Here is a 26,991-nt window from a genome sequence, read left to right as displayed (position 1 = left end):
ACTTAATCAGCCCATCTTCCAATCCTCAAAAAAAAATTTGGAAATAATCCTCATATACTTTGAAGGTAGTAAAGAGGATTAGCACACCAGTTATAATATAGATGATCTCTTTAAGCATGTAATTAGGAGTTCAATTTTTATCTATTGCATATAAAGAAAACTTGGTTCGGAGCCAATAATCCATTTTATATGCCCACAAATTTTCTTTGATGGGTATTAATTACCACTAACGGCAACGGAGACTTCGTACTAATATTATAATAAAATTATAATAAAAGAAACACCAGTTACATGATTTTTAAAATATTTAAACAAGAAATGCGGAACCTAATTGTCAAAAAAATGTGGAACACAATCAAACAGAAAAGCTCGAAATTGATATAATGGGACAGATATGAGATTTAATACATACCGTTATTTGTTGCATTTATTTCACTTCCAATTATTTTCTCTACACCAGTTTTTATTTTATTTTTTAATATTTTGGACAGGTCGCCAAATTTTTGTGAAGGTTTATCATCATTCAAATACGTGTTATTCTCTCTGTGTCGCTCTTTGTTTTTGTGATGAACTAGTATTCTCTCTAGTCCATAATAAATTAATAATATAATTATAAATGGTCATGCTAACTAACACTACTCCCTCCGACTTTATTTATAAGCAAAAGTCAACAAAAAAATTTAGCCTTAAATATATGTAAAAGTTACCAAAATTAATTTTATTTAATGTTATTCTTCCAAAAGTACCCTCATTAATTGTTCTACTTTTTAAACATAATTATAGAGTTCCAATGCAAATTATAAGGTCATTTAAGAAATTTTAATAGAAATATCACATGAAATTAAGACAAAAAAGCAACTCCTAAGTGTGCAAAAAGAAATTTTTGCTTATAAAAGAAGCCGAAGCAGTACTAGTTAAGAACTTGGTGATTCGCAAATCTTGGTCTTTGGTTCAAGTATAGGAGGTAAAAACATATACTTAAGAGGGAGATTTTGTTGGGTTTAATAGTCTCATATATATTGTTTATGGATTAAATAAAATGTTATATATATAATAGAGATAACTTATATCTAATGTCTTTAAATTTTATGTGGAAGTGTAATATCTTCCTCTCAACCTTGATTCGGTTTGATAGGAGAGTAAGAGTGGATCTTGATATTTTATCCATGAGAGAAGATATAACCTTTTAAACAATGTATCTCCTTCATAATTGTGTTGTTCTTGTAGAGTTGAGCTGTTTTTTTTGGCCTTTTGAGATAACTATTGGTTGAGGTTTGTATGATAGTAGTGTTTATTTTAATATAATTTTTTCTTTGGATCTTCAAAAAATAAATGATCAGACTAGCATGATAAAATAAACCTGATATGATACGTGTATGTCTGGTAACAATATATCAATTTGACTTATGAGTTTAGTGGTTGAACCGGTGACTGATCATGATTGGTTGGTTCATCATTTATACCAACATTCATCTTTTTATAATGTTAGGTGTGAAGGTCAAGAGATAATAATATTGGGTTAGGGTGCATATCCGTCCGAATCCATTTCAATTTCACATAGAAAGTTTGAAGTAATTGGATTTGTGTTCGAGTTTGAGTTTTTCCTATTTTAAAAGATGGGTAGAATGGGTATAATACATGGACATTGATATTTATCCTAAATTCATTTTTAAACATGTCGTTTATATCAAAATTATATTTTATTTTTCTTAAGATTTTTTTGGTACAATTATCTCGTTTAAGTTTTTTTTTTTTTTTGAAGAAACCTCTCTTAAGTTAAAAACTCTTAAATTACATTCATATATGTTTACTTATATTTTTAAGTTTAGTATTAAACAAATTGTTTTTTGTATTTTCCTTTGTTTTAAAAAAAATCATATTATTAAAACAAAACAATTATAATAAAAATTATTAAAATGCAATCCAAGTTCATGGGGATTGAGACGCAGTCAAGGATATATACAAATCCCGTAGAGATATCTGAACTTCGTCGGATATGGATTTGGGGTTCAACTGTTCGTTTTCGTTGGAATTTGGGGCTTGGTATGAAGATACCTGAAGTTATGAGTTTGGGTTTGAGGAGGACAAAATATGTCCCCTCCCGCGACATTAATGTCATGTTTCTACCGTGCCTTTGAACAACCAAATAAAAGAAACTTGAGACATTACTGAAAAGTTTTTTTAGCAGGTAAAAGAAGTTTTTTTAGCCAGTCATAACTAAAAAGTGGTAACATACACCTTGAGATGCATGTTGCTAAAACACTCCTTCTAAAAAATAGTGGGTGTATAAGTTAGCAACTTCTATAAATATTTGCTAGAATACACCCACTTGTTTTTTAGAATGTATGTTTTAGCAAGTAATATATAACTAAAAAGTGATTAAATACACTCTAAGGTGTACGTTGCTAATGCACACCTTCATAAAAATGAGTGGGTGTGTTATAACAAATCATGATATAAGCAGACAAAGTAAAACAATGTTACACAAACAACCAATAATATTTTATCTTTCTGTCATCCCACTCATGTATGATTATTTTGAAACTACTTATATGACATCGATGAGTGGTGGTTTCTTATTGGATGTCTGTGTAAACTTTCATTACACTGACTGTCTACCATCTTTAAACTCTCTCTATATATATATATATAAGATATATTTTATTCACACTTTTTTTTATAGAGGATATTTTATACACTTGAAACATGCATCATCACAAAATTATATTAAAATAAAATGAGTATACATAGTAATTGCAAATGGTTAGTGATTTGATTTATCTCTAACTTTTCTGTACCGAAAATTTTGATTAAAAAGAGAAAATTTATATTATGTGTTCAATCTTTTTAACGAGGATTGCTACTAAATGGTGATAAAAAATTTACACCTATAATATAATTTAAAATAAAAACCACTAACTTCTGTCAAAAAAAAAAAAAAACAGCTAACTAGTGCCCTGGACAGAGGCGGGGCCACTCATGAACTGGGGAGGACCATAACCCGCACCAGGTCTCAATTTTTTTATAAATATATATACATATTTTTGTTTATTAAGTGTATATGATATACATTAATCTTTGCAATTTTATTAAAAAACAATTTGTTGTGTTGCAGTGGTATATGATATACATTAATCTTTGCAATTTTATTAAAAAACAATTTTATTAAGTGTATATGATATACATTAATCGTCCTTCAAAAAAAATGATATACATTAATCTTGCATGGACTAGTGACCAAAACTTCCATTTGGTCATACCCAATCAAAGCATGACAGCACATAAAAAACAATAAAATAATATAACTACAATAATAAATCAATAAAAATATTGGAGACCACCACCTCCATCCCTCGGCACATGATTTGATGACAATGACAATCACCAAGGCCAAACGACCGTTTCCATCTTTTGTTTTTGTTTGATTTTTATTGTATTTGCTCATGAGGAACACAAATCTGAACAAAATTTACATCAACACAAATAAGAACTGGCCAAAATCAGAACAACCAAAATATTTGCCAAAGATGCAAATCGGATCTTCGTCGGCCCACTTCCTGTCTCCGTCAGCGGCCAACAAGGTCGTCGACTCCACCTCACTTTATTCATTCCTTTCGGTTGTCATCCATTAAAGATGCAAGTTGATAGTAAAAAAGAAACAATGGAGAAAATGAGTTTTACGACAGAGGGAAAGAAGATGAGTGGTACACAGCCTGATTTTTTTAAAAAAAAAAAAAACAAACATAAATGATGTGTCACCTTTTTGGTCACGGGACCACTTAAGTGTTTCTCCTTCCGAAGTTGTTTGAAATTGAATGGTGTGAGTTCTATCCTTGGAATTGCTTGAGTTTGTTCCTCGCGTTGTCCATTCTACCATTTTAATGCTATTTTAAACAAAAAATATCATTAAATTGCAACGTGTGAGAGACTTGAACTCTAGTCTTGTAAGTAAAACTAATATGAACAAACTACCACATTGCAAGTGATAAAAACATATATGGTTAAATATATTTTTTGTCCTATAGTTTTCCAAAATTTTTGTTTTAGTCCTGAAGTTTTTTCCGTCAAAATTTTTAATTCTTACTTTTCATTCAACTCGTGTATATTTTCACATTTTTGAATAATTTTTTGTATTCATGTTTATAATATTATAAGAATATCTCCGATAAAAATTTAGAATTTTTTAACGTAATATAAATTATTTATGAATTTTTATGTGCAATAAACTATAAAATTCATATTTAACTTATCTTTTGTTAAAAAAAATTAAACTTTTGTAACAAAAATTCATATAATTTACTAAATATGACCGCAGAAAAAAATTTAAAATTTAAAATGGTAAAATCAGGCACGGATTTAGTGTGGGGGCAATGAGGATATTTTTGGTTAATACTAGTATTATTTATGCAATGTGACCCCACATATATGGTATTATCGTTTTTATATAGTTAATTTAGTACACTGCAATAAATATAAAATTAATAAGACTAATTTATAATGTTAATGAGTATCTTAAAAGCATCGACTAAGAAACCAAACTAAGTAATTTTGTATAAAAAAATGTTATAATTATATAAATAACAATTTATATATTTTTTTATGTTATAATTTTGACCACACTTATTAAAATTTCTGGATCCGTCGCTGGATAAACTCGTTCCAATCAAATTGATAGAACAAATCACATAAGAATACTTTCAAAGGTATTGAAGTCATAACTACCATCAATCAATCTTGAACAATATTGTTGCAAAACTGACCCCTATATTATGATACATACGAAATATATTTTATCCCAATCATGTAACATAGCAAGGAAAAGAAACGGAAAAAAGAAAACTTACAATTGGCTTCAAACCATGATACGGAAAGCCATATTTTACATGTGATTACCATAAACTTACACGCAAGTTTGAAATTAACGGTTTATGGATTTTTACTAAATATCGTTAATTTTAATGAATCTCAATTTTCAAATTTTTTTAGATGATTTATGTGATATAAATTTTCAATCTTATAGTAAATTTTATAAAATTCGTATTCGTTATAATAATATTCACGATTTGTGTACCGTAAAAGACTTGGTAAAATACAAAGCCCAAATTCATTATCACTTGAATTAATTTATTCCTAATATATATGTTTTTTTTTTTTATAAGCAAATAATTGAATTATAAGGAGTATAAGGTGTACTCAACCCTTACAATTCGGTGAACCTCCATTATATACTATGGAGGCAGGCTAATGGATCAATACACCAATCAGAGAACTTATAACAAGAATTGTTCCCTATACGACCTATAAACCAAAACCACGTAATAAAAATAATCTGATCCACTATGACAGACACATTAGCAACAACTCCTCTAAACATTGTGTTGTTTCGAGCACGCCATAAACTCCACGTGGTAGCTAACCAAATCAGATGGCGACCTTTAGCATTTTTATTATTCTTCACCAAAGCCCCAAAACTGTTGAAGTGGCTCCAAACCTCCTCAAAATGAATATAAGTCACTTTCATCCACTTAAAAATATTCGTCCACACACGTATTGAGAAAGAGCAATTAAAAAACAAATGATTAATGTCTTCCTTTTCCCTATAACAAAAAGCACAACACCATTCACGATGATTAACAATAATTCCTTTCCTCACCAAAGCCAGACGGGTCGGTAATCTTTCTAATAATAACCTCCAACCAAAAACATTTACTTTTGATGGAACATCATTCACCCATAACTGATTCAAAGCATGCACAACATTCTCATCTACTATATTTGATTCAACACTATTTAGAAGGAATTGATATGCCGAATTCACAGAAAAATTACCGCTATGATCTGGTATCCATCTCATGCTATCCAATTTGTCCTGCTTAGGACTAATATCGGCCAACAAATACAATAATTCTTCTGCTTCATCTGACTCGGTTGAAGACAATGTTTCAGCCCAACAAATATTCCAAATCCATTTTCCATTATGTTCAAAACCTGTGTCTGCTACAAAACAATTTGGCATAGAAGTTTTAAAATATAAAGCTGGATATAAATCCATCAAACAATCAGGTCCATACCACTTGTCTTTCCAAAATCGAATTGCATTCGCTTGTCCCAGCACATTACTTATATTTGATCGGAACCAGTCGCCATTATCTTCTCTGCCTATCTTCAATAAATCACGCCACCAAATCGATTGTCCTCTGCCTTCGCAAACCACCTGATCCAAGAAATTTGAATACAAAGAGCCATATCTATAAGCAAGCAACTTGGACCAACTAGAATTTGGTTCACAAATCCCTCTCCATTTCCATTTGCTAGGTATTATTATTCCTAATATATATGTTTAATTTCATGCCAAATATATTGTCACACGTGTCTTAGAACTTTCTCTCAAATGCTTTAATAATCTTTTTTTCTTTTAACAAGAATGCTTTAATAATCTTCTTCTACGTGGTTGGTGGTAACCCTCATTCTCTAGTCCTGCCACTTCTCTCTTTCTTACAAACTATTTTCCTTCTCAATGATACATATATATTAATAAGCATTTCCTTAAAAATAATAATATTTATTATTATTATTAAATGTTTCAAATTTTCTTTGTTTTCCTTCCCTATAAAAGGAAACTTTTGGAGAATGGTTTGTCCATCATAAGTTAAGAAACATAGTGTACCATAACTTTGTTATATACACTAAAATAAACCAAACCAATCAAAATATCACATGGAAATGGAGATGGAGATGGAGTTGGAGTTGGAGAATAGTAATAGTGAAAACCAAATAAAAAAGAGTAGCTTTAGAAATGGTAGCTTTAAAAAGGGCAGCTTTAGATTGGGAGGAAAAGATCAAACAGTGATTGAGCTTGGTAATTTTGATACTCAAAGACTACTCTTAGAAGGTGGTGGTGGTGGAGGAATAAGAGACAAATATAAACCTCCCAAAAATACTCTTTCTCTAAGGCAAATGAAAAGTCTCACTGCTCTTACTGACACCATCTTACCTTCTATCAATGATTTTGTTCCTGTTTCGGCCGACGATGAAACCGCCGCCACTTTCTACCGTATTTCAGCTTCCATGGCTGGAACACCTGAGCGTGTATATTTTCTTATTATACCTTGCATTTTACTCTTTCTCACCACCCTAAAATTACTTCTAGATTTTTTTTTTTTTTTTTTTGACAAACCCCTAAAATTACTATATAATAATATATCTACATATTTACATATATAGTAAAAATTTTGAATTTTTATTTTTGTATTGTTTCTTTTATTACAGTGGTAAATAAAATTAAATTGTCAATGATAATCTGATATTATAAGATAAAATAAAAGTAGTCTTTCATGTTGATTTTTAGTATTTTTTATTGTCAAAAAAGAACGAATTAAAAGATACATTTTTTTATGTCTCAGTAAGTTTTATTGGAAATTTATTTACTTTTATTGTAGTGAATTAGAATCATATTTCTTGTGTCAAAAGTACAACTTTTTCTAAGTCATCAGGTATGGTCTAGTGTTGAGAAGTTTAGATAATATGCTAGAAGTCATGGGTTCAATCTTCAGCTTAATCATAAATAAATAAAAAAATGCACAACTTTTTCATGTAGTTGAATATATTAGTTTGGGGAGATTGACATAAAAATTAATTTTTTTTCTAAAAAGTTGTAAGGGAGTGAAAGTTCATATTACACAAATTCAACTTTAATTATAAACTTTAATTTTTACTAAAAATGGTAAAGATTAAACTTTTGACTATTTTTTAGAAGTTTATATTGGACACAACTAGTAATATATTTGATATATATACTATTATACATTTTAAAAGTAAATGTTTTTGGCCAAACATCTTGTTTTTGTTTTTATATCTAGATTTTAAGAAAAGAGGTCTGATAATCTAAAATTCGGCTGGACAAAAATTTTAATTAAAAAGGAATTAGAATTGATAAACCGGTTAAATTAAATTATTTTAGCTACTACTAGTATCATGTGAATTAATATTTTAGTTTGGTTTATTATTGTGCAGCTTGGAGGTGTTATAAGTGAGAGATTAATCCACCCAATGACAGGGTTATTAAAGTTGGTGTTATGGTTTCTATCAACACTGATTGGAACAATAATTTTATGTGGCATGGGTTGCTTATCCACCAAGTTCCCTTTTATTCACACTTTCCCTGATTTACCTCTTCACAAACGTCAACAAATTTTGCAATCAATGTCTCTTAGTTACTTTCGTCTCCTTAGAATGTTCTTCAAAACAATTAAACTTCTTACTCTACGAGAATTCTTCACTCAGGTAATATATTTATTTTTACATAAAATACTAGCTAGTAATTTCTATTGTTGCAATTCATTTTAGTGATATCTATATGTGGCTTATTACATTAATTAATCAATATTTGTAGTCCACATTTTATTATAAATTTTTTTTTCCATGAGCCACATGCATGGTTCCCTAATTAATTGTGATCCTTTTCTAGCTCTGTCACCTTCATGATAATTATTATTATATGTACAACGTACCACCATGCATAATAAATAATATTCATAATATATCAATATTATATTTTTGTGTTTGGTAGAAGAATAGCCACATATAGGTGTACATATATAATAATATCTAGTAGAGTAGTAGAATAGCCACATTATACATATTCATAATGTCAATATTAATATATTATGATAAATTATTATATGTGCACACTCCTGCCTTTTGTTTTTGTTATTGTTATGTGATTGATGAAAATCAATTGCCGGCAATTTTGGTATTGGGTGACTGCCTTTTCCACGTGTCATTAGGAATTGACAATTTATCATCTATAACAATTTTTTCTAAATAATTATAAAATACTTTTTTTTTTCGATAATTAAACTTTATTGATAAAATCTAACTAAAAAGTTAGATGGAGAGGAAAGCACAAAAGATTAAATAAAAATCACCCTTAACACCTACCAACACAACCCAACCCTTAACATGTAAATATTTGGATATACTATGTTTTAATAACAAATTTATAAAAGCAATACTATAATGTAATTTTGTTAGATATATGTATGAAAAAAAGGGTCATGTTAACTTGTGCCCTAAGCGCACATGTTAAGCTATCTAAAAATAGAAATATAGCATTTAATGATACAAAAATTTTAATGTTTAGTTAATTGAATACACTACATGTTCAATAAATTTGTGCCCTTAAAGGCACAAGTTAACATTCTCCTAAAAAAAATTACTTTAGCAATTAATCTATTTGGTCTATATAATCTATAGTAGGATCAGATTTGCTACCATAACTAATCTTAACCGTTCAATTTCTAATCAACGGTCGAACCATTTAATCTCAAATCAACGGTTTCAAATGATTACCGCATAAAACTACATCATTATTTTTGACAATAGTAAATCCAAATCCGTCTATAGTATACATGTAGTACTTAAAAAGTAGAAGAAGATATTGCTAACATAGTGCAAGTTGCAAGTGAAATGGATATACTCTTAATAAATTGCATATAGTTGGGATTGGGTTGGTGAAAGTGACGATCCTATCTCATATGTGAAGGGAGTTTTATGTTTGGTCATTAAAGTCAATTTAGCTCATATTCACATGACCTATAATGAACGTTGACACATTTTTCACCAAATCACGGGTTATATTTATTAAAATATATTTACTACCCTACCCTGCTCCACAAGAAATCCAAGTGAAATCAGTGCAAGTGCTTTGAAATAGTAGTAGTACAGTATATATTTATAATTATATTTATTGTGAAAAGTGAAGAAAACATTTAAGATATTTACTTTTTTAAAAAAATTATGTGTTGAAAAAATTCAATTATAAAATTTGAACTAAAGTTATGAATTTTAAAAATAATATTTAACTGTAATATATTTTTTAAAGAATTTATCTGTAATATTGAATTCTAGCTTAATTTTTTGTTTGTGAAATATTTTTAAAAGAATTTGTTGGCAACATTTAATTTTTCACCCATATATTGCTCAGACACACACGACACACGTACACATATAGTTTCTCTCTCTCTCTCTCTCTTTTTTTTTTACACTACACATATATATAGTTTTTTGACATAGCAAGTACACATAGACTTGAATTCACACATGTGTGTGAAAAAAGTATAGGTATTTATTCTCTAAAGTGAGTTCGTTATAAATTAAAATAATAGATGATAAATCATTGTTTTAAAATTATTCTTTTTACTTTCTATATTTTAGATTCTTTATTTATCTATCTATACTATATATAAAGAAAATACATTAGTTTTGATGTGGACTTTTCATAATACCAACAATATCCTTGATAGCAACAAAAAAAATTTATTAACAAACTCATCATAACATAAAACACATCTTTTGTTTTTTTTTCTTTAGCAGCAATAATCTCTTATTAACAAACTCATCATAACTTTAAGACTTTATTTTACATAAATTAAATACAGGCGGATGTCTGGCCCGATATTATTTATAAAACGAGTCACTCATTTGAAAGGAGAGATACTCATTTCATATCAATGAGTAACTAATTTTCAAAACTTTTTTTTTTTTACAAAAACTAATTTTCAAAACTTAAGGAGTAACAAAATAACTTTTCGGTAGTAACAAAGGTTTGGTCACATCTTTTAATCACACATAAATATAAAAGAAAAAGTGATAAAAAATAGTAGTATTTAAGGAAAACTCAAACATAAATATATTCACTTTATATGTTAGAAAAATATCTTCATTGAGTGATTCATGTTTATTTTATTATTTTGTGAGTAGTCCTATTAAATAGAGATTGAAGCATGTGTTAATTTTTATTTTGTTACTTTAGTTTAACAAAAAGTAGATAAGTGGGAGGAGATTGATGATGTGTGCATTTCCAAAGCCACCCATTTAAGGAATAGTCACACATTTACAATAAATAATATAGGCCCTTGTGTCCCAAATGAAGTGATACGTAACTTAACTGAGATTTACATGCTAAGGCTTTCTGCCCTATATTGACTATTTCTCATCCTAAATTACTCCTCACGGCCCAACTGCATTCACTCCACACCCTACACATATAAGGACAGTGTCCTTTCCATGACTTTTGATTTTGGATATGTAAAATGTCAAATTAATTTTTTTTTTCTTTCCAATTTCAACAACAACAAGAGAGTAGATGTTATGTGATATTTTACAATATTTAACTTAATTTTATATCAAAGAAAATCAAGTATAAATGATTTCACTTTTAAGAAATGCTCACCTAGACACACTCGATGTCATTCATTTTCAATAAACTTTTCAATAAACAATTATAGAACTAGTAAAAAAACAAAATTATTGTAATATTTTTTCACATAAACTGAAGTACTCTTAAATGTAATTTTTTTTTAAATAAAAGAAAATTCCCAATTTAACGTATCTATATGTTCCTATAAATTTACAAGAGTTCTATGTTAGTTAATACAGTTATGAATCAAATTAAATCTGTCACTTTCTCAATAATTGCATCTCTAACCGCATAGCCTTGCAAGTTGGTATCCATTTAAATTAGTAAATATATAATTTGAACCTTAAATTGTAGTAATGTATTAATTTAGCTATTCCTCTAACCATATAAACTACGATTTAATTTTGATATTATAGATTCAATGACTCCCAATAAGTGAAAGTATCAGAGTTTGAATTCCCTGCATAGAATAAGCAATGTTTATATCAATTGAGTTATGTTTATGAAGATAAAATGTTAAAAAAATAAATTTGTCAAGTAATCTAGTGGTTAGAAATTTCACCATTAAAGATGAATAAATAAGGTGTCCGGGATTCAAATCACAGTCTCTGTATATATAATGTGATGTTCATACCAATTGAGCTGAATACATGGACCAAAACTTCTATTGATAGTATTTTAAAATCATCTTTAAAATTGCATCATATTCATTTGACTACTCCCTTTTGATATTTGTATATATGAGGTTAATTTCTATATAATGGTAATGCAAGAGATTAATTGTTAATGCTGTCCTACAATTTTATGTCCAAATTGGATAATTAGTATTCACTCTGACATAGTGTTGGTATTTCAAGTGTGAGTTGAGTCACACATCGGATGAAACAGTGAATGTTAAATGGTTTATAAGTGAGAGGACCCATAAACCTAACACCTTAAGATTTTGGGTTAAAGTGTGGTGTCCAACTCACTTGTGTAGTTGTTCAAGGCCCGATGTGATGATTCCCAGACCCCCTCATGACCCAACACATAGAAGGTTCATCATATTTAATTTTCTTGTTAATGGAATTGACATATAGACCTCACCTGCGGTCCCGTGTGCTTTTATATAGTACACTCTTTTTTGAGGTAGTATACACCGGTTTTAATTGAAACAGTTGTCTTGTCCTAAACATTTATTAATGTAGAACAGTTTTTTTTATACATGTTTTTTATTAGCTATCTAGTTTTTAGAGGAAAGGGTTCCGGTCGGTAATATAGAAATCGGCCATAAGGTAAGTAAAATAAATTTTGAGTAAAAATCATTTTCAACAGGAATTAAATTTGAATTCTTACAAATAATTTATTCTAAAAAAAACTCATTAACCACTTAAATTTAATATTTTAGTTTTGTGGGCATGTTTTTAATTCACATTTCAATGTGTCCAATAACCAAGTGTAAATGATAATAAATATAAAGACCAAATAATTTTCATCAAGCAACTTGGTTTGTTTTATTTAAAAAAAATATGCAAATGGATTTTTTTTAATAGATAAATGGCAATAATATTATTGCTACCCTACCAAAAATGTTGAGAGATAACAACATGACTATCCCTCAGAAAAAGAATTCGGATTCAATTCTTTTAGTTGTCCATTTGGGAGGTAACAAAATTCTGGTGAATTTTTTTTTCCAAATATTTTATTGCTAACTGAAGATTAGTCGAATAGTAAGACTAAGCTATGGAAATATCTTATTGCACCTATTAAGGTACCATTTGACCTAGCTTTTTTTCCTCTTCTTTTGAGCTTATGCAAACAGCTTATGCAATATAAATTAAGTTTTATGCTATTTTAGAAGTTCATACTAGTCAAAATTGTATTTTTATAAGCTATTTTATCATAAACTACCTCGAAAAACTTATAATAATACATAAAAATTGCATAAGTTGTTTGCATAAGTCAAAAGAGGAAAAAAAAAAAACTAGGTCAAACGGTACTTAAGTTTAAAAATCCTAATTACTGTGGGTTGGGTTAGAAGAAGAAGAAGAAGAAGAAAATATTGCTACCTTATTATTACCTTTGCATCAAGCAACTTGTTTTTTTTATTATTATTTTTGTCAATATAAGCAACTTAATTAGTTCAACAAGGGAGCTCTTTCCATTTGAAAATTGGGCCAAGTTGTTTAGCTTTAAAAATAGGTGATTGTTCTTCTTCTCCTGTAATGCTCACAGCCTCACACATAAGAATATAATAAAGAAAATATTTTCCATTAAAATTTTACACTATCTACAAATTTCTTCTGATAAAAATGGAGAGATTTTGAGCAATATGGATGAAGAAGAATAATTACCTCAAAAATATTGAAAACAATAAGATCAATGGCCCATAAGTTTGGGCCAGAGTACTGGACTATAAGATTTTCCTTTAACCCCAAAACTAGTAATAAGAAAGATATAATTTCTTCGAAAATCCAATTTTGCCCTTAAAAAATTTCGGTACGCAGAAACTGAAGTTTTTTCTAGTTTAAATTCAGGAAAAATTCGATAAACAAAAACCAAATTTTTATTTCAAGGCAAAAAAGGCTCGGTAAACAGAAACCGAAGTTTTTATTAAAAGACAAAAAAGTAAATTCAAGGGGTGAAAGAGAAACACGGGGGCCCTAAAGAGAAATTATCAACAAGAAACATGTTACAACCCATCTCAACGAATCTCATGTGCTATAGGAATAAATGGATTATAGATTAGGGTTTCGTTACATATGTTTGCGTCCTCTTGAGTTTCTCAAGCCACCTAGATTTCCCAAAATACCCCTCTCGCAAATAACTAGCGAGTGTTGAAGGGTGCAAAATCTGATTTTTCAAATTTTTTCCCCCTTTAAAACTCGCTACTTAAGTGGCAAGGGGATATTTTTGGAATTTTCGGGGGTGCTTGAGAAAAGCCAGGGGAATGAAAAGAAGCTCTCCCTACAAAATCTTGTTCTTTTAAGTTAGTAATATTGCAGTTTGTAGGAATAATCCATATTTTAAACAATTTTAACCGAAATATAGATATTTTTAATCCCTCAAATTAGTCCCTGTAAAATGCAAATAGGGACTAAAAGAATAAAAAATTTGAGGGACTGATATTAAAAATTTATAATTTTGTAGTGACTAAAACATTTAATCCTTCTAAATTTAAATTAATATGATTTCTTTTTGGTAAAGTTTGTTTTACTAAAATGCTAGCAATTTATAATTTTCATGTAAGTCCCACCAATTTATGTTGAATTTGTTTTCAAAATAATGGAAGCTACATGAATTACATCAAATAAACAGTGTGTCACAGTGAGTATTGCTACCACTCATTTAGTAGGATTAGATTTGAATAAAAATGAAATGACCCTATTGCTAAGTTAATTTTCTAAATTATGACAAAATTAGAAGTGAAAATAATTGATAAACATTAGCATATATTACTAAATGTACAAGATTTTCTTATTGTTTGGAACCTTGTACTCATCTTTGCATGACACTTACTTTCAGCTAGATGAATCAGAAGACAATTGTTCATGGAAAGCAATTGGATACTATGGACCTGATCCAGAATTCAAAGCTCAGATAAAGAGACATTTTTTACATGGAACATCTAAAGTAGGACAAGATTCCGAGGAAGGCGGTGATGAAGCTGAACAAGCCATAGGACCTCTTTACAAAGGTCTCATCCATCTCAACTATCCACGAGACATCACTCTCGACGCTTTAAGACGATTTGGATTCCCTGTCTCAGTTAATCGTCGAAAGCCAAAAGCAGCTGCTAAGTTGTCATCTCCTTCTTTAGTTATACAATGTGATGCTGTGGTAGTTGGTTCCGGCTCGGGAGGTGGAGTGGTAGCTGGAATTCTAGCAAAAGCTGGTTACAAAGTGTTGGTTTTGGAGAAAGGAGGTTATTCTGCTAGGAACAATCTTTCACTTCTTGAAGCACCAACCATGGATCAAATGTATGAATCTAGTGGTTTGGTAGCAACTGCTGATATGAGTGTACTTATATTAGCAGGATCTACTGTTGGTGGAGGGTCTGCGATTAATTGGGGTGCATGCATCAAAACCCCTCCGCATGTGTGCAAGGAGTGGTGTGAAAAAAACGAACTAGAATTGTTCGAAAGCGAATTGTATCGAGAAGCGATGGATGCGGTTTGCGAGAAAATGGGAGTTCAATCTGAGATAGAAGAGGAAGGTTTCAACAACGCAGTTTTGAGAAAAGGGTGTCAAGAAATGGGATATCCTGTGAATAGCATTCCAAGGAATTCTTCTTCGGATCACTATTGTGGATGGTGTTGTTTGGGGTGTAAGGATGGCAAAAAGAAGGGTACATCGGAAACATGGTTGGTGGACTTGGTGAAATCTGGCAATGGAGCGATTCTTCCTGGTTGTACAGCGATGAAAGTTTTGCATAAGAAAAAGAAGGGAACCGGTAAAAAGACCGCACGAGGAGTGGCATTTGAATTTGAATACAAAGGAAGTAAAGACATTTGTGTGGTGGAATCCAAGGTCACAATTGTAGCAAGTGGAACACTCAATACTCCATCATTGCTTAAAAGAAGTGGCTTAAAAAATAACAACATAGGGAGAAATTTGCATCTCCATCCGGTGGCAATGGCCTGGGGCTACTTCCCAGATGCACCAGCAGAACCTACAGGTGCATCTGAAGTGTGGCCCGAGGCATGGAAAAAGAGCTACGAAGGAGGAATAATGACAGCAATGTCACCTGTTGTTGCAGAGTTTGACAATTCAGGATACGGTGCAGTCATCCAAACGCCTGCATTGCATCCCGGTACATTCTCAATTGTCATGCCATGGGTTTCAGGAAGTGTAATAAAAGATAGAATGCGAAAATTTTCAAGAACAGCTCATATATTTGCATTGGCAAGGGATCAAGGATCAGGAAAAGTGCACTCGCCAAGTAATATAACTTATCAAATGAAAGATAGTGATGAAGAGAGTTTACAGAAGGGAATTGATAAGGTACTGAGAATTTTAGCTGCAGCTGGCGCTGAAGAAATTGGAACTCATCATAACAAGGGAAATACCTTAAATGTAAAACAGGCGAGTTACCATGAATTTGAGAAATTTGTTAAAGAGGAAAGTTCAAGGTCATTAACAGACCTTTCGACACAGTTGTGCTCGGCACATCAGATGGGGAGTTGTCGGATGGGAACTAATCCAAAGGAATCGGTGGTGAAGCAGACAGGGGAGACATGGGAAGTGGAAGATCTTTATGTAGCGGATGCAAGTGTCTTCCCTACAGCTTTGGGTGTGAATCCAATGATAACTGTTCAATCAATTGCTTACTGCACTGCACAATCTGTTCTTCAAGTTCTTAAAAGGAAAAGAAGTAAATGAAATATATATGTATATTTCCGACTTTCGTAATTGTAGCCCGAATTGCACTAAATATTCATGACATTCGGCAGTAATTCAAATAACACAGCATTCCAGAAAAACAGTTTAAAAATTGTAATGCTTTTATAGAGTTGTTCAATAATTCAAAAGTTTGAAATTAAGACTCTAACGAGTAATACATGTTAAGTATGGAAGAATTACTCATAGAATGTGCGCACTATGAAGCACGGACACCGGACCCGACACGGACATTGACACGTCGACACCGATAATATGATTAAAAAGGCATAATTCAGTGTAATCATAAGTGTCAGTGTTGTGTCGTTGTCCGACACCAGGACACGCCTAATCTGAGGAGTGTTCGTGCTTCATAGGCACAACACACATACACATAAAAATTCAATTTTACAAATTTACCCTACAGTTTCAAGATCAAGGAAAGATCCTTCAGATCAACACTTTCTTTTGATTCATATCGAGTCAGCTATCAGACCTTAAATAGCAATTATCTGCAACACATAATTCTCACGGCACAAAACAAACAACAGTCAGAAATTTTAGAGGGGATATAATAGTTGAGTTCCTATACTCATCATAAACAAACTTCTTCACAATTGCACATCATTTCCTACAATTGATGCAATCTAATAACCAGAAAGCAAACATTACCTTAACAATTAATGCATAATGCATGAATAATATTCTTTCCAAACAAAGAATCAAACACATAATCAACAAAGAGAAACTGATTAAAACTGAAAGCAATCAAGATTTAATAAAACAAATGTTGATGAAAAGTGTTACTAGCTGCACTGCACCTCAAGATAAGATATTCATCTCATGTTGCAACATGCAAACCCCAAAATAACCTCAATAATTTATTCAGTGTTCAACACACTTACTAAAATACTCTCTTTGGTCTCATAATATGGACCAGATACATCAATTATTCAATACACTTGAAAACAGAATCTTTGCTTATATATGAGACTCGAGGGAGTACAAATTTAAAATCTTAAAAACCAACACATGCCAAAATTAATTAACAAATAATTAAACAATAAAAGGTGTTAACTACTACCTAGTACCTACAACTTGCAATAGGGAACTTCTTTTATGTAACTTCAAAAATAAGGTAAGTGATCCTAACTGAATAGCACTAACAGAAAAAGTATCCTTATCAATTTTTGGTGAGTTGTGATTGATGATTGGTAAAGGGGCACTATCATTGAAAATTAAAGGGCTCTTACAAATTGAATGATAGTAACACTAGTTGATAATGATACTCTGCAATCTTCATCAACAAGAAAACATTTTTAGTTCATTTTCTTTATTATTGAAAACATTCTTAGTGGAAGAACAATGGAACAACATGACCCTGAAAAAGAAACCAATAGATTATTTATTCTTCAAGCACCCATTTGCAAGCTATGTAAAATATTAAACTAAAAAATTATTAAAAGCATAGAAAGCAACAATTTTTAAGCATTGAGAATCTAAAGTATTCTGAAGCAAATCAAATTGGGAATTGGGTTTTGTAGAAATAAACAAATCCAAGTCAAATTGAAATGGAACTTACAAATTATACAATATGGTTATTTAATAGAATCGAATCTGATACATTAAAGAGTGAATCTTTGAGGAAATGAGAAAGAAAGAACCTGAAAATCAGAAGACGGTAATGACATTTTCAATTAGCAAAGGTAGGAGCATCCGCAATGTGCAGCACTCGAGTTTGGTCAAGTCTGGCCTAGGAATTGTTTCAGCAGAAATCGAATTCGGGTTCTCTCGAACAACAAAAACTCATTAGTGACATGAATCCAATGTCTTAGTTTTTTGAGTAATTAATTGGTTTAATGTCTATGCACTATTCTTTTATAATTTTGTAATAATAGTATATAATAAACACGAAATCACTTCAACTAAACACTCTCTTAAAAAAATTTAAATAGATCTCACTATAACTCTAAATCTCATCAATAATTATACATTTTTATAAAATGGTCGCACAAAAATATATTTTAATGAAAAGAGTGTTTATATAAGAGTGTTACCTATTATGTACTCAAATATGTTTTGCTCTAATGGTTGTACTTCGTTCCTTTGTTAAGAAAAAGTAAAATTTGATAATTTGACTTAAGATTTTTTGTGTTTTATTTGAAATAAGTTTCATGAAAAAATGTAAAAGAAAAAATATTATTGATTGTGGAGAAGAGAAGAGAGAGACATGTTCGTCGTATATTAAGGATTTATTTGATTTCGATAGTATGGGATTAAATACCCTTAGATTAATTTTGTTGTAATCTTTTCTTTTTCGGGCTTAGACCCTCTACATTATCGAAAAAATAAAAAAATTTAAAATGATAAAAGTTAATTTTTTTGACATTTAATTTAGGACAAGAAAAATTGATTTTATTTGCTTATAAAGTGGGATAGAAGAAGTACCTAATAGGTCCCACTTTTTATTGAAATACATGTACTATTATTATTGGAGATGGTCTAACACTTTTGTTATTAGGAAAATACTTAAAATAGAAAACAAATATAGTAAAAAAGTTATTTGAAAATATAGATATTTGTTATTTTCAATGTAGAATGTCTATATTTTGCGTGTTTAACTACATTTTGAGTATTGGAACAAAGAGGTATATCTCATATTATTATTGAGACGGATTCTAAAAGCGTGATGGACGCAATCTATCATTTACGAGGTGGTAGTTATGAGTTTAGTTCTATTATTGGCCATATTAATAATATTCTGTTTTTGTCAACAAAAATAATAATAATATTCTGTTATGTAATCCAAACTTCAAGGTTAAGTTTATTAAGCGGCAAACGAACATGGTTGCTCACATACTTGCTATTGCGGCCATTTCTTGGCCTAGTCGCTGTACTTTTGAGACTTTACCTCTTTGTATTACTCTTTTATTGAATAATGAAATGATATAGTTTACTGGTTGTCAAAAAAAACTACGTTTTGAGTAATAAGTCAAAAAAAAATTACATTTTGAGTAAGTTAAAGACGTAACACCACCACATATTTAAATCAAATCTAAAGTTTTTCTTTCGAATCTTCAACCACTACCAAACAAGAGTTTTGACGTTATCAAAGAAAACATCAACCGATACCCCTTTATGAGAGAAGATTCCTTCCGAATGTGCCAACAACTTATCAATCATATCGTTTTAAGACCAAACTTTACATCTTTACGAGAGTGAGGTTTCTCAAACTCCACAACCACCAACATACGATAATGAGTTTAAATGAGGTATTCCACAAAGCATTAAAAAAAAATTTGTTTAGTTATTTAAAAAATATTGTAGTCAAAGAGGTTTTAATTGTTTAGCGCATCAAACGAGTACCGATGTCTGGCTGCATAACTGCATGAATTTTTATTTTTATTTTTAGTTAATCATAAGCATGATTCTATATTTTTTTTGGTAAACCAAAAATATTTTCCACACGCAACTGCAAAGACTAATTCCTTCAAAATAATTGAGATTCATTCATTTAAGAAATTAACATCTCCTGGTAAATATTTTTCCATACTAGAAATGTTTTGAATGCACCCGATTCAGATCATATTTTTCAGTTCAATTCAATGTGGCCCCACACAACAACATCAACAAAGAGATAATCAAAGTTGAAACTTCTTCTTTGTCATAAGAAAGAAGTGGTGGTACAAAGAGAACCTTCACCGCATGAACCGATATAATAGAAGCCTACCTGTAAAGGTCGCAAGTAATTATATACACTTTACTTTTTCTTCTTTTTTTTTTTTCCTCTCGGATTTTTATATATCTTTGCTTAATTTGTATAAAAATGAAAAATATTCGGATTAATATATTGAGTTCAAATAATTAATAAACTCCTTTTAAGATGAATGATTTGGAAGAATTTGAATTCGATTTGTCATAAAAAAAAAAAACTTAATTCATTTTAATTACATCAATTACTATATGAATATATATGTTTTCATAATTTTAGGTGAATCGATATTTTCCACATAGTCAACCTATTTTGTCAAGATATGAAGTTTTATATGATGTTGACTATACAATTGATGAAATTACTTATTTCCTAATCCTAATTTCTAAATATAATGGACCCTAGAACCCAGATTCTGTAAAATCGAAAAATAATGCAGTCACACAGCCAGTAAATTATAGATAGTCTGATCTTGATCGAACGATTTAGATATTATTTCAGACTTTTATATTAAAAAAAAAAACTATCTTAAAATCTGAATCATCTTATTTTAATTCAATTCACAAATATAAGGCATAGTTTAGTTTCTGTTTTACTTTTATGTGACATTATTGTATTATTATATATTAATTAGGTGTATTTTTTGTCACCTATCTATCTGTATTTTGGTAATTATAATCCATTTACATCAAGCGGTTGACTAGCTAGCTAGCATCAAATCAAAAGAAGAAAGTTTTCATAACTTGTTTTTCCCAAAAACAGTATACATGCAATTAGGAATGGTATCTCCTTCAAAACAATGATAGACAAATTTGGAAGGAAGCTTCAACAACTACAACAAAAGAATGGAAAACACTTTCAAGACACCATCTCATCTTTTTGTTTCTTGAGTAACTTCCTTCCAAAATATACTTTTTATTCTCTCTTCTCAAATATTCTCTTCACAAAAATACATGATGGAAACTCCTCCAAAATGCAAATTTGCATTCATCTTTTCCACCATCATCTCTATTTTTCTTGGATTGGTTTCATTCACTTTATGTATAGCCTCAGAAATTAAGAGAAATAAGGTACTTTCCATATTGAATATTGCATATAATGAGTTTTTCTTTACATGAATTTATTTATTTATTATTATTAGTCTTTGAAATTAAGAATTTTTATTTAATTTTGTTTTGCTTTGTAGAAGGAAGATCTTAGATGGAATGGAAAATTATGTTATTTGCCATCAAGTCAAGCATTTGGATTGGGAATTGCAGCTTTGATTAGTTTCATTTTGGCTCAAGTCATTGGAAATTCTATATTATTCAAGAATTGTTACTCAAGAAGAAAAATAAATGCACAATATAAGTTACCTTTCATTGCAAGGCTTCTAATTTTGATCTCTTGGTAAGTTTTCTAACATTTTTTTTTTATATTTGTTGATAATGGTTACTTCATATTCAACAATTAGGCTTATGAAAGAAACTAAATGCTTGCTTAATTATATATTGATTGATTATGCAACCAAGTTTTTAGAAAAGGGACATACCACCATACAATATCTAGTTGTAAAGTTGAATTATTATTATTTTTCTTATGGTTTGTGTACTGGTTTTGATGATGAAGTAAAACTATAGCATTCTATTGGTGACATGTGGCTTGCTATTTACTGGCCACAGGTTGGCAAGATGAATAATTTTTAAATGAAAAAAAAAAAAAACAAATTTAACATAGGACAGTAACAGTTGGTGTGTCTCAAATTCTAGATATTGTATGTCCTTCAAACATCAAGATATTGTTTTCCTTGTATGAAAACAATTTCAAACAATTTCAAACTTTAAGACAATCTCCGGGTAATGTAGAAAGAACCACTAATTGTTTACGATGAAATTTGCATACAATCTATCAATAAGAAATTAAGGTTTAGATTCGAACTCAAATCATAGTTTACTTGAACGATTAGTCAAACTAGATGTAGCCGTTCAATTGACATTTTTTATAATAATGTTATAGGTATGAAATATCCACCCTTGTTTATCAGATTTTCTCTATAAATAAGATTTAGATATTAAACCTATAATCATTTGCTTAAAGAGTCTGAATTTCTTACTGTTGTGACCAACTATATGTTGGTCTAAATGGCGATTATGTATTTGCCTATGTAATATGCTAAATATCTTGTATAGTTTGATTTTTAAATATGTTGAGTATTAATCTAAAATTGGTATTGGTCATACTTGATAGGCTTGGCTTTGGAGTTACATTTATTTTACTAATTGTAGCAACAAGCATGAACAAAAGGCAACCCTATGGGGCAGGTTGGTTGAATGGTGAGTGCTACTTAGTCAAAGGAGGGACTTATGCAGGCTCTGCCGTATTGATTCTAGTTACATTAGGCTCTGTCGTTGGTTCGATTTTGTTAACGATAAAGACCAATCAAGCAGACCAAGATCCCAAAATACACGCGCAAATGGGGTAACACAAATTAGATTATAGAATTTATTCTAGGAAACCATACAATAAGATGCCTTACAAGTTGTAGGGGGAAGGATCCAAAGGAAAATTTTTAAGATTTTTTTTTTTTAAGTTAAGGAAGGGGCCAAAGGCAACTAAATTTCATTAACTTGCTTATCTATTGTCCTAAGGAATAACTTTATTTTTGGACTTACAGAAAAGAGAGACTTCATTTGTACACATTCTCTACGAGGCAGTGACTGCCTCATATAGGAACCCAATTTAGATCCAAACTGCATATATTAATAATTGTTTTGTATATTTAATATTTAATTTTCAACTTGCCCAATAGCATGAATTGATTGTTTTATTTAATTTAACTATCCCTACAAGTCATAGGCCACGTAAGGAATGATTCTATGAACTTGGACTAGTCATATTTATATTTTGGCTTAATTAGTAAAATGGTCCCTAAAGACATTTTTGGTTTCATATTGATCCCTTAAAGAAAAAAAGGTCCAAATAGGTCCCTTAAAGAAAAAAAAAGTCCGAATAGGTCCCTTAAAGACATATCCGTTAATCAGTTTGGTCCTATTTAGACCTCTTTTTAGGGACCAAACTGATTAACAGAGATGTCTTTAAGGGACCTATTCGGACTTTTTTTTCTTTAAGGGACCTATTTGGACCTTTTTTTCTTTAAGGGACCAATCTGAAACCAAAAATATCTTTAAGGGACCATTTTATTAATTAAGCCTTATATTTTTATGCTAAAAATAAACGGTTACAATCATGCTCTAATTTTGTTGGCACAAAGGGTACCTACTAACTTGGCATTGTCACAACAATTTGCACAAATTGCTTTGTACATATATATAGACACCAGCTCATGAGCCCAAATATATAAAACATAACTTGATTGTTACACAAATTTATGGACTAAATTGTCCAACCTTTATAATTTCAATAACCAAAATGTTGATTGATTATTGATATTGTGTATATTTTATGCAAGTTGGTAAGAATATTTCTTATCTTAATAGTTATTGTGTCTAGCAAGTTGAAGAAAGAAGTCTCACATTGAGTAAAATAGATAGGCTAAAATTTTGTGATCATTTTTCTCCCGACCCCCACATTTCTTTTATACCCCCCCAAAATTCCATTTTGCCCCTTGCAGTTTGAAAAAAATTTGCCAAAAAATTTCGGTTTATATTCTGATGACGAATCGTCACACTCTCTAATCCAGGCCTATTTTAGCAACATTAGATGCATTTTAGTAGGTTTTTAGCAATAAATATAAGAGAAATCTAACCATAAGTTTGATTACTTGTTTTGCAAGAAAACAGGAAAAATTGCAGGAAATGGATGTTTTTCACTACGCTGGGGGCGTAGCCCATCACGCGCCGCGTGATGGAGCTCACAGGGAGCCAAGATTTTCACTCTGATCACGCGCGGCGTGATACCTGACCACGCGCGGCGTGAAGCCTTGTTGAAGAAGAAGATTGCTCTCTGACTTGATCACGCGCCGCGTGATACCGTTATCACGCGCGGCGTAGCTGATGGGTCTGCAACCACGCGCGGCGTGGTTGCGTTTAGTATATATGGTTTCTGCATAATTCTGTTTTCGGGTTGGAAAATTCTGCAAATTTGATCTACATTCTGGGTTTGGAACTTCAAGATTGGGATTCAAGACTCCAGAGGATAGCTCCAAGCACATCGATAGCATGGATTCACAAGCCATGACATTGAAGCTCGGACGCGAACAAAGGGAGATGAGGAGCTAAGCTTCTTTGGAGGTAGGATCTAGGATAGTCTAGGATGTAGATAGATCAGTTGTAATCGGCTATATGTGTAAGAATCTACTCTTTTCATAGTGTTGATTTAATGCAATTCGATGCATAATGCTTTATAATCCTTCATTAGTGTTGTAATGATTTCGAGTTAAGTCACGTGCGAGAGTATTGATTTAATTTCTGAACTGAATTGCATTGAGCGCTCGAGTGTCTCCGGTCGAGAGATTGAGGCATAGAGTGTAGCGAACGATTGACGCGCGTTAATATCATTCGTTGTAGGTAGCTTCCGCCCGAGAGATCGGGGAAGTATCGACAACGAATAGAGTGGATTTTGACAAGAGATTGCGATTCACTAATTTGTCGATCTAGTTGTTAACACTTGAGTAGATTCCTATGATATAGTAGATTGCATGTGGTTTAGCTATAGACTAGGCGATTCCGATGATTCTACCTCGCTTTTCCATTATATCAAAGCACGTTTTCTAACAATTCATCACTCAACATACCCCCAATTTATGTGTATTTCTTGCATAATGTCTATGAGCACTATTCGACTAGTTTAATCACACAATCCCTGTGGATCGATATTTTTATTACTACGTGGTAATTCGTTCACTTGCGAAAATTATCCATCATATTCACCGAAGCCAAATATTAGACCATTTCGGTAACTGCGAACCGAACATTAGCATTTTCGGTACATGGAAATCGAACGTTAGCTTGTTCTGCGAACCGAAATGTCCTAGATTCCGGTACGCTGTTATCGAAAATTTCATTGGGTCGCTAGAATTAGGCCATTTTCGGCAGAAGTTTACCGAAATAATTGTTTCGGTACCTGCGAACCGAAATATCCCAAATTTTGGTAAGTGGTTACCGAAGTTTATCAGCATGTCAAATTCCTTCGGTTCGTATAAACTGCAATACCCCAAGACAAAAACAGAAATTCAGGGAGTAGAAAAGAAATGAGGGGGGTTGATCAAATTTTGTAAGTATAACTAAAGGGGATTTAGTATTCAATAGTTCCAACTTTGGGACCAAATACCTTCAAGGCTTCATCCAACCTTGATCACTCAACTAGCCCACTAACACTCCATGTTGAGTGAGATTGTGCTAAAAAGCAAAAATTCCTCTTTACTACTCCCTCCGTCCCAAAAAGAATGACCCAGTTGACCGAAACACGCATGCCAATGCATAACTTTGGCGACTAATATCTTTAATTGTATAATAGTAAAAATTATAAAAAATTGATATTTTGAAAATACTCATCGAGACGAATCTAACAACATCTTATATGTTAATATTTATTTTTATTTATTAGTAAAAAAATATGGTCAAAACAATATATATGAATAGTGCATATATTCAAAATGGGTCATTCTTTTTGGGACGGAGGGAGTATATGTTTATACTTTAACATTAGATTGCATTTTTCCGATTATAAATTTTGGACGATTATTATGCGTAACAAGTGGGGGGAGAATAGGCACAATTAAGTTAGTCACGGTTTATTTTTTCTGCAAGTTAGTCACGGTTAAATATGTGGCTAAATGCGATTGTACAAAATTTGTAAGAAATCCAATCCCCAAAAAAAAAATGTAAAAAATCCATGTGTAGAACCCAAAAATACCTTTTTATTACGCGACTAAATTATCCAAACACATTATAAAAAAGTTATTTTTAGGAAGTTCGAGATGTGTAGGGTGGAAAATGAAACGGTAAAATAAAAATATAGAAAATTTTTCTTCCCACCACATGTTTCTTTTCTGTCCCTATATTTTAATTTTTGCCCTTGAATAATGAATAAATATTTTGGAATACGTTTTCCGAATTCATTTTGCCTTGGGAAAAATCTTCGGAATGTGTTTTCCGAATTTTTTCTCAATTTGAACAAAAAAACTTCAAAGAATATGATTCGAAGTTTTTATACAAAGGCAAAAATATAAAAACATGGGATAGAAAAGAAACACATGGGAAAAGAAAAATTCAAAAAACAAACATGATATAAGGTTTCAATATGACTTGAAAGCCCATACGAATCTAACTATTAAAAAATCTATAAATTGAATAGAGCCCCCTCAAACATACAAGGGAATGCATGGAAAAATTATCTTCCCCATCCCCCATCCCCCACCCCCCTCTATGGCTCTTTGTTTCCCTTCAAATTTCCATTTTTATCCTTAAATAAAAATTTCGGAAAGCACTTTTCGAGTTCAAATATTATTTTTAACGACAATTTTTTTCTTTCAGAAAACGTGTTATGAAGTTATTATTCAAGGGCAAAAATGAAAATTTGGGGGAAGAGAATTCTTTGAGTAAATGTATTCATAATTGGGTCACTAGAGAGATTAATTCAAGACTTGAAAGGTGAATGTTGAAGAAAAGACTCGGGTATTTATAAGCAAAGCAGCTTGTGTCTATTGGTTTGAAATTTTAGGAGTTAGTATCCTCTCTATTTTTGAAAAGAAATGGAGAGTTTCATTTGAAGATCAAACATA

At 30.9% G+C, this 26,991-nt stretch overlaps 3 protein-coding genes across 3 annotated transcripts; 2 read left to right on the top strand and 1 right to left on the bottom strand.

The window, feature by feature from the left end:
- Nucleotides 1–5,149: 5,149 nt before the first annotated feature.
- On the bottom strand, nucleotides 5,150–6,643 carry LOC123904244. Its single transcript, XM_045953931.1, has 3 exons — nucleotides 6,622–6,643; nucleotides 5,830–6,327; nucleotides 5,150–5,737 (listed from the first exon to the last, which is right to left on the bottom strand). Exons 1-3 carry the CDS (start codon nucleotides 6,641–6,643, stop codon nucleotides 5,724–5,726), a joined length of 534 nt encoding a protein of 177 aa, XP_045809887.1. The 3' UTR covers nucleotides 5,150–5,723.
- On the top strand, nucleotides 6,432–16,733 carry LOC123907481 (long-chain-alcohol oxidase FAO4A-like). The gene is made up of 3 exons (XM_045957782.1): nucleotides 6,432–7,089; nucleotides 8,014–8,283; nucleotides 14,705–16,733. Exons 1-3 carry the CDS (start codon nucleotides 6,718–6,720, stop codon nucleotides 16,559–16,561), a joined length of 2,499 nt encoding a protein of 832 aa, XP_045813738.1. The 5' UTR covers nucleotides 6,432–6,717; the 3' UTR covers nucleotides 16,562–16,733.
- Nucleotides 16,734–20,920: 4,187 nt separating this feature from the next.
- Nucleotides 20,921–23,102, top strand: LOC123907480 (protein MODIFYING WALL LIGNIN-2-like). Its single transcript, XM_045957781.1, has 3 exons — nucleotides 20,921–21,340; nucleotides 21,457–21,659; nucleotides 22,497–23,102. The coding sequence occupies exons 1-3, from the start codon at nucleotides 21,224–21,226 to the stop codon at nucleotides 22,729–22,731; spliced, it is 555 nt and encodes a 184-aa protein (XP_045813737.1). The 5' UTR covers nucleotides 20,921–21,223; the 3' UTR covers nucleotides 22,732–23,102.
- The last annotated feature ends 3,889 nt before the right edge of the window (nucleotides 23,103–26,991 follow it).

This window comes from Trifolium pratense, linkage group LG2 (assembly GCF_020283565.1).
Source record: "Trifolium pratense cultivar HEN17-A07 linkage group LG2, ARS_RC_1.1, whole genome shotgun sequence".
Taxonomy (NCBI): Eukaryota; Viridiplantae; Streptophyta; class Magnoliopsida; order Fabales; family Fabaceae; genus Trifolium; species Trifolium pratense.
This window is presented reverse-complemented; position numbering and strand designations above follow the sequence as displayed.